The 13,522-nt window shown below is 42.3% G+C and overlaps 2 protein-coding genes across 4 annotated transcripts in view; one reads left to right on the top strand and one right to left on the bottom strand.

Annotated features, from left to right (window-relative positions):
• Positions 1-102: 102 nt before the first annotated feature.
• The window catches only part of grapa (GRB2 related adaptor protein a), a 38,143-nt gene continuing 24,723 nt past the window's right edge, over positions 103-13,522 (bottom strand). The window contains exons 2-6 of one of the 3 annotated variants that reach the window (XM_051934279.1): positions 11,843-12,046; positions 11,593-11,690; positions 5,614-5,733; positions 2,622-2,790; positions 103-1,151 (exon numbers count right to left, since the gene is read on the bottom strand). In XM_051934279.1, coding sequence (XP_051790239.1) covers positions 966-1,151; positions 2,622-2,790; positions 5,614-5,733; positions 11,593-11,690; positions 11,843-11,920 — 651 coding nt within the window. In that variant the 5' untranslated portion in view covers positions 11,921-12,046 and the 3' untranslated portion in view covers positions 103-965. Of the gene's footprint in view, positions 1,155-2,621; positions 2,791-5,613; positions 5,734-11,592; positions 11,691-11,842; positions 12,047-13,522 lie in introns of all 3 variants that reach the window. The other 2 variants (XM_028813790.2, XM_028813792.2) reach the window with 2 other exon arrangements.
• LOC114661374 (transmembrane protein 94-like) overlaps positions 12,072-13,522 on the top strand; it is a 46,957-nt gene continuing 45,506 nt past the window's right edge. The window contains exon 1 of the mRNA XM_051934277.1: positions 12,072-12,273. Within this exon, the coding sequence (XP_051790237.1) occupies positions 12,235-12,273 (39 nt within the window). The 5' untranslated portion in view covers positions 12,072-12,234. The remainder of the gene's footprint in view (positions 12,274-13,522) is intronic.

Here is a 13,522-nt window from a genome sequence, read left to right as displayed (position 1 = left end):
TTGATACAAAGAGTAAAGAACATCATCCCACAATAGACTGTTGCTCCTCGCATGTCATTATGGGGTGAGCGGTCCACTTCTGACACAATAACACACTAAAGATGTCTCTGCTGGGTCTTTATTATAGAAGGTGCATTTTGTGTTAGGGTAGCAGTAGTTCAAGTGTCCATCACTCATCTGCTAGTAAGAGATCCTCTTGTCTTAAAGCAGTTCACACAGCAGTTAGCACAGACAGTGCCAGGGGATCTCAGTGTACACTGGACAGAAATGACCATGCAGAGGGTTCACTCATTTCAAAGTGGTGTGGACAGCATGCAGAAGGCCAGCTTATTTGAAAGCTACAATACATTTTGACGGTACCTGGTCCACTTGAATATGAATGATTTGAACAGTAGAGGCCATAGACAAGGTCACCATTTAAGGCAGTTGCTTTGACTTTAGTGATCATGTGGGAGGGTCAGTGTAGTTAAGGGCAATGCGGAAAGCAGTCTGGACAGAAACCACTTAGGATGTCAGTATTTTAGGAAACAGGCTGAACAGCATTGATAATGCAACATGTGTACCTGTTCAAGTGGTGTCTGGAGCCTGGTGACCAAAGATAAGGACACGACTTATGTGAGTCGTTCAGGCAGTAGTTGGCCATACAGGAGAGCAGAGATAGGGCTAGATTTACAGGATACCAGTGCTCAGGAGGTCAATTTGGAGAATGGTGGTCATAAAGAGAGCAGAGATAATGGGTGGGATCAGGGTGTTACATGGTCACATGAAGAGCAGTGACCATGCAGGAATTTGGTGTGTTTGAGAACAGCCTTCATCAAAGTGTTTGTGGATAATGTCACTGTATATAACAGTGACCATTCTGGAGGTCAGTATGTTTGTGGTCATGTGAACAGGAAGTTGGTATGTTTGAGAGCAGTGACCACACAGAATGGCAGCATGTTTTGACTTTTCTGGTAGCGGAGTGCTTACATCTGGCCATCGTAGGTTGGTAGGACATACTTGGATGGAAAGACTCCCACTCTGCCGTGACAGCGGCCTTTCCAGTGACTGGAGTCTGAGCAGTCCAGCAGCTCAATGACATCTCCTTTGCGGAATTTCAGCTCAGATGGTTGGTCTGGTGTGAAGTCCAAGAGAGCTTGTGCCTCCTGGGGCTTCTAAGGGGGAAAAAAAATGAAAGACAACATGAGACTCTGAGTCAGTCCAGTGTCCTCATCATGTGTGTTCATTATGAAAATGACATGAAGGCTCTGCTGACCTGGTCCTTCAGGGTCTGTGTGGAGTCTTAGCTGCTCAGCATACTGGGACAGAGAGAATGCCCACCAGTTAAACTAGAACATCTTCCTACTCCTTATATTGCATTTGAAGGAGGATGGGTGAGACTGGGACCTTGCCATACCCCTCATTATTCTGAGTATGCAACTGTTAGGATTCTGGTCTGGCAACTTGTTCTCCCTACTGTGGTCAAAAAAAAGTTGGCAGTGGGGAAGGCATGCTTGACAGTCACAGTCATGGGCATCTCAGGCAGAATTTGTTCCTTATTGACTGACACCACTCAGGCTGCAAAGCCCAGCTGCATCACTTCTTCCTGACTGACAGAAAAACCACAAGTGACCCGCCCTATAGAAGCTGCACACATGTAGGCCATTCACATCAGCACTTGTGTTGTAACACAGGGGTCTGTGCAGACTTGTCAGAGGCGGAGATTAAAAAGTACTGAGCTGTGCATTCAGTGTCTGTCAGCCGCACCTAGCCCGCCAAGAACTTCAAAAAACAACAGTGCCTTGCTCCCTGTGGCGCCTGAACATCTGGGGCCCTGCCTATCTGGAGCCCTCATCACCTTGGGCTAATGACACTTTGGGGCTTTCATAGATTTTGACTGACCTCACTCACTCCCAGTGGCCTTTTACACTCTGGGTCTTCATTCCAAGATGTTCTGTGCACTCTTTTGCTCTGACTGCCTCTGGCCTCTACCAGTAAATAGCCCCAGGCTCTAATTTCTAGATTCTCACTACTTATGATTTCTTATTCTCTGGATCTTCACTCCTAATTGTTCTTCAGACTTGCATCTAAAGGCTACCAACATTTTGGGACGTCCACCAGAAATGGCTTTGGACACCAGCATCTCACAATATGGTTCAGGCCTCACTGTTAATTTGTGAATTTCCCCTTGGGATTAATAAAGTATCTATCTATCTATCTATCTATCTATCTATCTATCTATCTATCTATCTATCTATCTATCTATCTATCTATCTATCTATCTATCTATCTATCTATCTATCTATCTATCTACTGTTAATGACTCTTTACACCCTGGAACTTATTCTGCCTTTGGCCCTAACATCCATGACTCCTGACATTCTAAGGGCCTTACTATCTGGGGCAATTCACTTCCTGCAACCTTCCTGCAATTCTAGACACTTTGATATTAAAGTGCAGACTAAGCTGCCTTTCTGATTTTAGGCTGAAACTTAGAAATGTTCTCAGATACCAGCTAGTCTTTACATAACCATGAAACATGACCTTAGATCTCATATAGTTGTTTGCTATGCACATTTTTCAGAAAGGTCTACTCTAATCCTTCCTTCTCAAATTCACAGGACATTTGGAATCTTGTCTACCTCGAGTGAAGGCTGTCTATCCCTCAAGAAGATATTCTTCTCCCTGGCGATGGTAGTGTTCCGGTAGAAATCAATCAGCTTGTTGATGGATATAAACTTCTCTTCCCATACAAAATAATTCCCCTTGCCATCTTGTAGGATCTTGAAATGCTGGACATGGTCACCATAGCTGCAAAACAGGAGAGAATAGCGTTGTATGTGTTGTAGTCATAGGATCAAATGCCATATTACTAAGAGCTCAAAAGCTCTCTACCCCATCTCTAGTGCCATCACTCTTCTAATGGGTGATTCTGTTGCTCACACACAGCTGAAATTCTGAGCCAGTTTGGAGTTACAATAACCATGAGATAAGCAAGTTGGAGCAACCAAACTAGAGCACTGAAGAAGTTTTTGACCATACAGTGATAGCCCTAGGAGAATTTGGAAACAGAATGAAATGGCCCTGATTGATGCTTAGACTGCCCTGGGAGAGCCATGACATTAGACAGGGATGGTACTGGGGAACTGTGAATTATGAATAGTACAGGACTGGTTGAGGCTTTGATCAATACTATGACAGCATAAGAAGAGATATGAAGGCATTAGCATGGCTTAAGTCCTTGAATAGTAATGGGAAGCCATTAAGTATGAGTGAAATCTCTCTATGAGAGTCACAGACTACAAACAGGAGAAGCCCTTACTAGCACAGGAATAGTCATGGAGTGTCTCTGAAATAGCCTAGGAGAGCTGTGAGTGGAACAGAACTGGTTGAGGTCTTCATCAGCTATGAACAATGAGTGGAACAGGACTAGTCAAGTCCTTGATTTTTAACTCCTCTCCTAGTTCTAATCCTTCATCAGCAAAGGAATAGCCATGGAGTATCTCTAATACACTGTCACAGTGAGAGACTTGTGAGTGGAACAGGGCTGGTTGAGGCCTTGATCAGTGATGTCACATCACAGGAAAAGCTGATAAATAAGAAGCAATTAGCAAATGTCATGGCCTCAAATAGCACTAGAGAACCATTAAGTAAGACTGGCATTGCACTGGGAGAGCTATGAACAATAAGTACAACAGGGTTGGTCAAGGCCTTAGCCTTCATGGCCATCCTTGTGCTTTCCTACTCTTAGTTAATGGGTGTTCAGTGATGAAAGAGTTGAACAGCACTTGGAGGGCATTTTGCTTCCACTGGGAGTAGCCTAGACCAGCAAAAAACGGCCATGGAGTATCCCTGGAGTAATACTACGAGAGTTATGTGTTAAAACTTGAAAATGAATAGACCAGAATTTGGAGAGGTCTTGATTAATTAACCCTTGGTTGGCCATGAAGTATCCTTGGAATACCACTAGGGAGGTTATGAATTATGAGTTGAACAAGGAGAACCAAGGAGTAGGACTGAGATAGTGATGGGAGAGCTGAGAATTATGAGTGGAATATAAGTGTTCAAGGTCTATATAAACACTAGAACATCACTAAAAGGAGGGGTAGCAGTGGGAGGAAACAAGACTAGCACCAGTAAAATTAGAGATTAACCCTGGGTGAACTGTGAACTATGGGTAGAATAAGGCTGGTCAGCACTGGGAAACTATGAGTAAGACCAGCTTAGCATGGCAAGGGCCATGTGCTATAACCAGGAGAAGCCTAGACTAGCCCTTGGCTAGCCATGTAGTATCACGAGGCCAGTACATTCAGTAGAATCATATTACAGGAAGAGCTAATAAGAAGGAATTATCACTGGTTGCATCCTTGAATTCCTTGGGAAGCCAGGAAGTAGGACATAATACCAATTTTGATAAGAGCAGGTCTTTCGGTCCCACAAGCTTGCCAATAATATTCACATTCACATAGATTTGAAGATTCCTAAAATCCTTCTCTCTATCACACTTCTCGGTAATTTATTTTATGTGTGTACAGTTATGACTGGAATAACACTGAGAGAGCCATGGGCTGCTATTGCACTAGGATAGCTAAGGAGTAGCCTTGGGAGTGCAGTGAATAATGAGTGGAATAGGCCTCAGTCAGCACTGGCACATTAATATGAAAGCTGTGAGGAAGCACATGGGTAATTTTAGGCGAGATGGGAAGTAAGACTTGGACAACACTGATTGAGGTCAAGGTGAGTTCTGGCACCACAATAATCACTTAGTGCTTTGAGAAACCTTGACCATCCCTACCTTTGCCATTTAGTAGCCCTATGATGACAGTGGGAAAGTCATGGGGTAGTAGTGGGAGATACATATATGAATAATAATAGAGTCAAGGTGATGGAATATCATGTGCAGTGGATAAAGTGGTGCTGGGTTAGTGATGAGAATGTTCTAAAAGATGCATTGTAGGACTATTGAAGCATACTGGAATGTCAGGAAACTGGTTAATTACCATGAGTTACTATTGGCCAAACTGACATGGCATTTACCCTACCAGCTATGCTGCTACCTGAGAATGGGTTCACCTTGACCTGTGAACTCACAGGCCATTATTTTTCTTAGTGGCCCTTTACACCTTGTAGTGTTGGCTGAACTGGCTACTCATAAACTGGAGGAGTTGGCCCCTTGACTTCACTTTGTTTGAACAGTTGCCACTTCTGGCAAAGTTCCTGATCATGGTTAGGCTTAGTGTAGCTATTTTGCCCAGGGGTAGAGGTACAAGTGACAAGCAGCAGGCCCCTGGGCATTAGTTACATTCCATTGACAGTCTAGTGGGGTAAAGCGGCTGCTGCGACACATTCCTGCTCGTCTCTCAACTTGTCAGGAAATGCGTCAGCAGATTCCTGCAGACCCAGAGGAACCTTGCGGCTCTGTCAGCACAGTCATGTGTGCTGGAGCTGAGATTCTGCTGCTCTGGTCACTGTTTCCCTCTGCTTACTGGTGCCTCTGTGTTAGATTTCAGCCTACTGCACTTCTTTCTAGTCGGCATATTTAGTAAGCATAATAAGATCATAACAAGTGGGGACTCACAGATGCAGTTTTATTGCTGACAGAAGCTCTACCATGTTTGAGATTGGAGGATTTACCTGACAGACAGGGAGAATTCACGGGGCGAGCTCTCACTCTCCCTGACCAGGAAGCCACCACATGCACTGTGTCTCAGCCGTTCTTCAGCTGCAAGCCGTGAGACCCTACCAGCAAACCATCTGAAAAAAAACATGAATACACGTCATCAGATACCAAGTAAAGCCTGTGCAGACTTTCAGTGAGGCTTATGAGGTAATCAACCTCAAACTGAGAACCCTCTCACATCCTGCACCAAGTAAAGCTTTAGATCAGGATGACATGCAGGCCTAGTCTACAGAATGAGCCATCTATTTAATAGTCTCAGTTCTAGAACTTTAAACACCTGGGGTCTAGAGCCAATTTAGCATTTTAAAATGTAGGGTTTCAGTTTAAATTTTGATGTGAACCAGATAGACAAATTCATTAAAATAATCCAAACTATAATCACTTTGATATGGAATGTCTGCAATGATGTTTGTGTGAGTGAACAGGCACTATATAATGGTCTGCTGATGAGTCCAAGGTTGGTTGGATGATCCAGATACCAAACACCGGAAACATGTTGCATGTTAGTCAGACATACACAGAAGAACTTTGATACAGAGAAGAACTCTGATGCTGTTTTGTAGCATACTAATACTAATGCTGAGACTTCATCACAGAGATAATAATAACAATTATTATTATAATAATAATTAAAGAAGCAGAATCAAAATATAATTAAGTTAGGTTACTGCACCAAACTGCACATAATTGTTGCCACTTCACAACATCATGAAAAATTTTGTAACAAACACTGAGATGGAAAGACCAAGAACACACACACTAAATGAGTGTTAAGCCTGATAACGGACACGTTTATTTAATAATGGATGATCTTATGGAGTAAAATCAACTGCCGTACTTCCAGAAGAATCACCTTCCTGCTATTATGACACACGGGAAACGACTCTAAAAGTAATTAGCGTTTCCAATTGTCATCCAGAGTCACATGACATAGGGCTGTTTATCCAGTGCCCCTGGGGGTCTCCGTCTGCCTTCTTCAACCTTTCCAAACTGGTAAAGTGAAACGTCAACGTTCCAGGGGTTCATGGAATGCAGAGCTCAGTGTAACGGTGTGACATTTTGCTGTCAATCACCCATCCAGCCCCACCTTCACTGCAAAACATGCATATAGAAAAACTAGATAAAAAAAAAAAACTTTAAATGGGAGTTTGCTTTTATTTAGCAAAAATATCTGCCAATGGTGTAAGCAAGATTTACTTGACAAGATTTCTTACATAAGCTAAAAAATCATAAATACTCATTTTTTGATAAGTCGGTAATTCTTACAGTAAGGAAAACAAGATTTAATGTCATGACATAAATACTTTTCACTTGCTTAGATTTCGTTTCTTGTAGTGTATCTTCAGAGTCTTATGCTGGCTATGCAGTACAGTTTGCATCCATGAGCATCGTGTGTTGATATTGTGATATGACTCTCATTTCTCATAGGTGTGATCATCCACAGTTGGGGCAATGATCTTTATGTGCATGCTGATTTGCATGAATTTAGCTTACTTTAACATTAACTCACGTGGAGTGCTGGGAACATTTATACATCTCAGTATTACTATTGCACAGCTACATTTTCCCTGTGGTCAAAACATTACCAACACTTTAATTTTGGCTGACTTCTCCATGCAGATAGGTCAATCATGTGACATACAAGATGTGTTACGAATATTATTCCATCTCTCTTTCAAATCAATATCTTTTTATGAATATTTTACTCTTTTACTCCTAATCCTGAGAGTAGGACCAAATTTTTGCCCTACTGATATTTTTGAGCCAGTTAGGACCAATTGCTTGACAAATACGGCGCTGATTTCAAATACCCTTACAATTCTGAGTTTCAGATCAGCCTAATTTGGAAGACCCAAGGTTATGGGCAGATGTTTTGTGTGATGTACTTCTACAGCATCCAGTTTTTAAGATCTAAAGCAAGGGTGTCCAACTCCGGTCTTGGTGGGAAGTTTTCATTCTAATCATTTTCTTAATTAGTGAGCCATTTTTGCTGCTGATTAACTTGTTTTACCTTAGTTTCAATTGACATGACTCAGACCCCTTAGTTGTTTCTTTTTCCTTAATGAGCAGCCAAACAATAATGAGACACAAAACAAGCTGCCACATGACCAGCTAACCTGAAAATAAAGGTGAAAGTCTCAGTCATGCTGGTTTGCTCAGGTCACCAAAACATCTTGATGGTGGTCTTAGAAAAAACAGAAAATCAACAGTCTGCTGTGGCAGAATGAGAGCAGCAACAAGTCATGATATTCAATAACAGCTTTAATTAACAGCAACAATTGGCTTCTCATTAAGAAACTGGTTGGAGTGCCAATTTAGTTGGTCATCTGTTGGCTCATTTCACATCTCATTTCTGTTTGGCTACCATTTAATGAAGAAACAAATCAATTCAAAGGACTGAATCCTTAAAGCAGGGCTATTAAAATGAAGGGAAAAGGAGTTAATTAGCAGTGAAGACTGCTCACTGATCGGGAAAAGGGTTAGAATGGAAACCTGCAGCCCACCAGGACCGGAGTTGGACACCCCGATGTAGATCCAAGATGTCTTCTTAACACAATTAGGTTTCATGCTAAAACTTAGATTTGATCCATCCCTGCAAACCCTTTAGAAATGAAGGTTTACAATTCAGTCTGGTGTGGAAAAGCAGTCAGCGCCTGCTTAACAGGCTTAGCTTTACAGCAATTGGCAACTGGAATCTGGAGTGAAAGTGTATCTGTGAAAGTTGTAAGTTTGATTTAAAGTGTGAAAAAGACCTCTGACTTCCGGTTCCAAATCAGTCTGACATGGAAACACACAGACTGATGAGCAACCTACTTCCATGCTGTAGTTCAAGAACAGGGCTGTCAGGCTCAGTTCTTGGAGGGCTGCAATGGCTGACATTCCAGCTGATTTCTTAATTTGTGACCAGTCACTGCCACTAATTGATCAGATTTCTGTTGACTTTTCATTGCCTTGTTTTTCTAAGGCTCAGACCTGTTAATTGTTTCATTTTTCAATAAATAGCAATCGTACAAAAATGAGGTCGAGAGATGGCCAGCTAAGCTTCAACCAATTTCTTAATTAGAAACCCATTCTTGTTGTTAATTAGACCTGTTATTTAATTCCATGACCCGTTGATTTTCTTTTTAATGAAGACTTCATCAAAATGTTTTGTGTGCCAGAGCAGATCAATATCTCTTAGAGCTTTTCTTGTCTTTTTTTTTCAAATATTTTATTGAAGTGGATGTTGAAAGATGGACACACAGGTGGTACAAGTCAGATGAGGTTAACTAGTCATTTGTTGGTGCGCTTTGCATCTCAGTATTGTTTAACTGCTAATTAGACAACAAAGAAGCAATAAAAGTGGTCTTAAAAAGCAAATCAAATAAAATGAAAGCAAACAAAGTCTATTTCATTAACAATAGTAACTGGGTACTAATGCAGAAAATGGCTGGAATGAAAACCTGAAGCCACTGTGACCCCTCTGAGTTTGACATCCCTGTTCTAGATCTTCAGACAAACAGGATCGGCCTTCTTCAAAGAGAGGCTCAGTTTACATTTATAAAGTCCTCCAAGTTCTTAGATATCATGGTTATAATCAGATTTAACATGACATCTCAGAGTAATGAGGGCCCTTAATCCTAGAGCAAAGCCCATTTGAAATATGAAGTCAAGACTTCTTTTAACAAGGCACAGCTTCAGTTTAACATTAACAAAAAAAGAATCAAAATTTAAACACCCTTATAACTCACGTTTCCAGTTCAATCTGGAATGGAAACCAACAATAATGAGCAGATGTCTTACATGATATATTTCAAGTTCAGGTATATCACCACACATGAAATTCCTTAATGATGTCTGCTCATAATGCCAACAAAAGACACAAATAAATAAATAAACAAAACAGCATACATAAGATGCAGCATATGAGTACTGTATATCTACATTTATATACTCTCTCTATCTACTATATATTCTATATAAATATACATATACACTTAACAGCCAAAATTCTGTAGACCCCTGACCATCACACCTCTATGAGCTTTTTGGACATCCTGTTCCAAAGCCACGGGTATTAATATGTAGTCGGCTTCCCCTTTGTGGCTATAAAGCCTCCACTCTTTTAAGACTTTGGAGTGTATCTGTAGGAATTTGCATCCAGTCAGGCAAAAGAGCATTTATGAACTCAGACGAGAAGACCTGGATCACTATCGACGTTCCAGTTCATCCCAAAGGTGTTCAATGGGATTGAGGTCAGGGCTCTGTGTAGGCCACTCGAGTTCAATTATGTCTGTATGGACCTGGATTTGTGCACTGGGGTACAGTCACGCTGGGACAGAAAAAAGGCCCTTCTCAAACTGTTACCACAAAGTTGGAAGTGCACAATTGTCTAAAATGTCTTTGTATGCTGTGGCAATTCATAGAAACCAAGGAGCCTAGCCCAAACCCTCAAAAACAGCCCCAGACCATTTTCACTCATTACAATAAGCACTATGCAGTCTGGACATTAGTGTTCTCCTGGCATCCACCAAACCCAGATCCATCCATCAGTCTTCTAGATAACCAAGTGTGATTCATCACTCTAAACACGTTTCCACTGCTCCAGAGTCCAATGGTGGCATTCTTTACACCACTCCAGCCAACACCTATCACTGTGCATGGTGATCTTAGGATTGTGTGCACCTTCTGAACTATGGAAGCCCATTTCATGAAGCTCCTGATGCACAGTTCTTGTGCTAATGTTGCTTCCAGAGGCAGTTTGGAACTCTATTGGGAGTGATCCAACACAAGATTGGTGATTTTATCCCAATATGTGCTTCAGCAGTCAGTGGGTCCGCTCTGTGAGTTTGCATGGCCTACCACTTCATGGCTGAGCTGTTGTTGCTCCTAGAGGCCTCCACTTCACAGTAGCACTTAAAGTTGATTGGGGCAGATGCAACAGAGCAGAAATTTCATGTACTGACTTCTGGCAAAGGTGGCATCCTATTAACAATGCCACTTTTAAAGTCACTGAGCTTTCAGTACAACTTATTCTACTGTGAATGGTTGTCAATAGAATTTGCTTGGTTATATGCTGAGTTCACTGGGTAACAAAATGTATGTGTCTGAAACACCTGAACTCCAAAATCTGGACACACAGTAATATACAGTACAGTATAGCCTAAATATACTGTGTGTATATATATATATATATATATATATATATATATATATATATATATATATATATATATATATATATATATATATAGTATATATAAATTAACTAATCACATCATTGCATGTAATTAATTGTGATTAATCGCATCTAACATTTAAACATGTAATCATAAAATAAGTACTTAAATCATGAAGTAAATACACAGTGAATCACAAAAATAATATAGACTCAAGGAGATCAAGGTTCGTGTCCCAGGTCCTTCCTGCATGGAGTTTGCATGTTCTTCCTCTTGGTTTCCTCCAGGTGCTCTGGCTTCCTCCCATGGCCCAGTAACATGCAGGTTAAGTGAAGTGGTGTCCCTAAATTGGCCTTGGTGTGTGGGTGTGTGTGCCCTGCTGTCCAGGGTTTGTTCCCTGCCTTGTGCCCTATACTAGCTGGGTTAGGTTCCAGTAGACCACTGTGACCCTGTTCAGGACAAAGTGGGTTAGGTAATGACAGACTGAACTATCTGAGAGTTCTAGACCATAGCAGTTGGTTTCAAAATTTAATGCTCAGAAAAAGCAGGGTCCTAGGTCTATTTCATGCTAGGGTCAGGCTCAGGAGCATCTGGCCTGCCACCTAAAGTTTGAATCATTGGCACTCAGACCCTGGAGTTCCAAGGTTGAGTCTCAGAGTGGTGCTGGCCCTCCTGAAGGATGTGCACTACCTCAAACACAAATGGAATCTAGACACCAGTATTCTGTCCATTTAGAGCCATAGATGAAAGCTGCCAGCTTTCTATGCTACTTACGGGTGGGCAGTGACCTTGATATAATTCTTTGGGACGAAGCCTGGAGTGCCCTGCAGCTCTGCTGTGTACCAGTTCTGGTCATCCTCCATGTTGGTGATCTGTGCAAAAAGAACCCATAACTGCCTTGAAACTTTGCTTTCTCAACCAAGAAATTCAAGACACTACAGTAGAAGCAGATAGGCACAAATTGTGAAGGGACACAGTGGGCAAAGCCTGTACCCTGGGAGTGGAAGACCAGATTTGTACTCACCTTCAGCAGATCGCCTTTCCTGAAGGTCAGCTCATCCCTCTCTGTTGCCTCAAAGTCAAAGAGCGCCACTGCCTCCATTACTTGGCTGCAGGGGAGGAGAGGTGGGGGCTGTGTTCTTGGCACGCTTGCTGAGAGACGATGCTAGAGCTGCGACACAGGTGCCATCTTCCAAACTGTGTCAGCTTCTTGTGACAGGAACCCTGGCTGTGTGAGGCATGTGACAGGAAACAGGAAGTGATACATGTGAGCATGAGATGTTGCTACAGGGTCAGCTGTGCTGCTTCACACCCACCACATTGCCTGGTGACAATAGCACAAAAGTCGAAGCGAGGCTGTGGTGCCTGAGTCAGCTGCTGCTGACACTGTGTCACTGATGTTTGAGACCAGGGACGATGGCGACCGCAATGGAGCAGCCCCTCATCGAGGATATGGTGGGTAAAGCTGCTTGATATAAGATAATCCAGACAATGGATAAATGTAGATAAGTGGGAGCCAGCAAACAAGTGACAAAGTGACAGGGAGAGTTCACAAAGCCCCATGGCTAAGCTACAATCTGGTGTAGACCTCCACCATCCTGGCACTGCCCTGCTTGGTGACTCTGACCTTCCTGTCTTTTAGTCAATCTATTTTGTAAAAAAAAAAAAATATACATTTTGTATAGTGCCTTTCACACTGAACACCTTAACAAGTTTCTTTATAGAGCACCAGGATTACAAGTCAGGGCAGAAATGAAAGCTGTTATGATTATTAAAAATAATTAAAAGCTAACAGAGAGTACCTCTGGGTAAGTAATGCCATTGACGGGAAGACTGGGCATCCAGGCAGAATACACTGCGCCGACCACAACAGCTGACACATCACACGGGAAAATCCGTAAATTCTCGAGCCTTCTACTTCAGTGACTGGACGCCATCCAGCACTCCAGGTCCCCCAGAGCAGGATCTGACAGATACTCAGGGAGTCATTAGTGGGCGATGAGGTTTAATAAATCACACATGCATGTGTGTACCTGTGACACAGTGCGTGTACCAGGGTGGGTGTGTGTGCATGTGTGTGTCCTAGCTTGAAACTCCATGTAGGTATGTGTGCCTGTGTGTGACTGTGTGTGTGAGTGTGTGTGTGTGTGTGTGTGCATCAATGCATTCAAGTTGTGGATATGCTTGTATATCTGTGCACATGCCACTGTGTGGGTATGTGTGTCAGTTTGTGTACATCTGCCAGGGTGTGTGGGTGGGAGAGCAAGCATGCCATTACTCAAAACTGTGTGACATTATGTGTGTGTTTGTGCATCAGTGCTTGAGTCAGGGTGTATGAATGTCAACAGATTGCAGCTCTCTGTTATTTTTCAGCCAGATTTCCTCCCTAGCCTGGGTTCAAATGTCCCTTTAATGTCTGTTTTGTTAATTTTTTACATTTAAATTGTTACTCATTTGGTTGCTTTACGTCAAAGCATCTTTTTCTATGTTACATGTGTTTTATGGGTGGTCCCCCAAGAGACGGGGTCACCCACCCATCACCATAAAGGGACTGCCCTCAGCCCTATAAAGGATGAAAACCCACAGTCCTTTGCGGTTCATTGAATGCACAGACTGATGAGTTCTCTGGTGTTTTCTGCTTCTCTTGAGGTTATTGCTGTTCCAGAATCTGTACTCTATTTTTTGACCACACTTTATCTTGAGA

Source organism: Erpetoichthys calabaricus, chromosome 11, assembly GCF_900747795.2.
Source record: "Erpetoichthys calabaricus chromosome 11, fErpCal1.3, whole genome shotgun sequence".
NCBI classification, from domain to species: Eukaryota; Metazoa; Chordata; class Cladistia; order Polypteriformes; family Polypteridae; genus Erpetoichthys; species Erpetoichthys calabaricus.
This window is presented reverse-complemented; position numbering and strand designations above follow the sequence as displayed.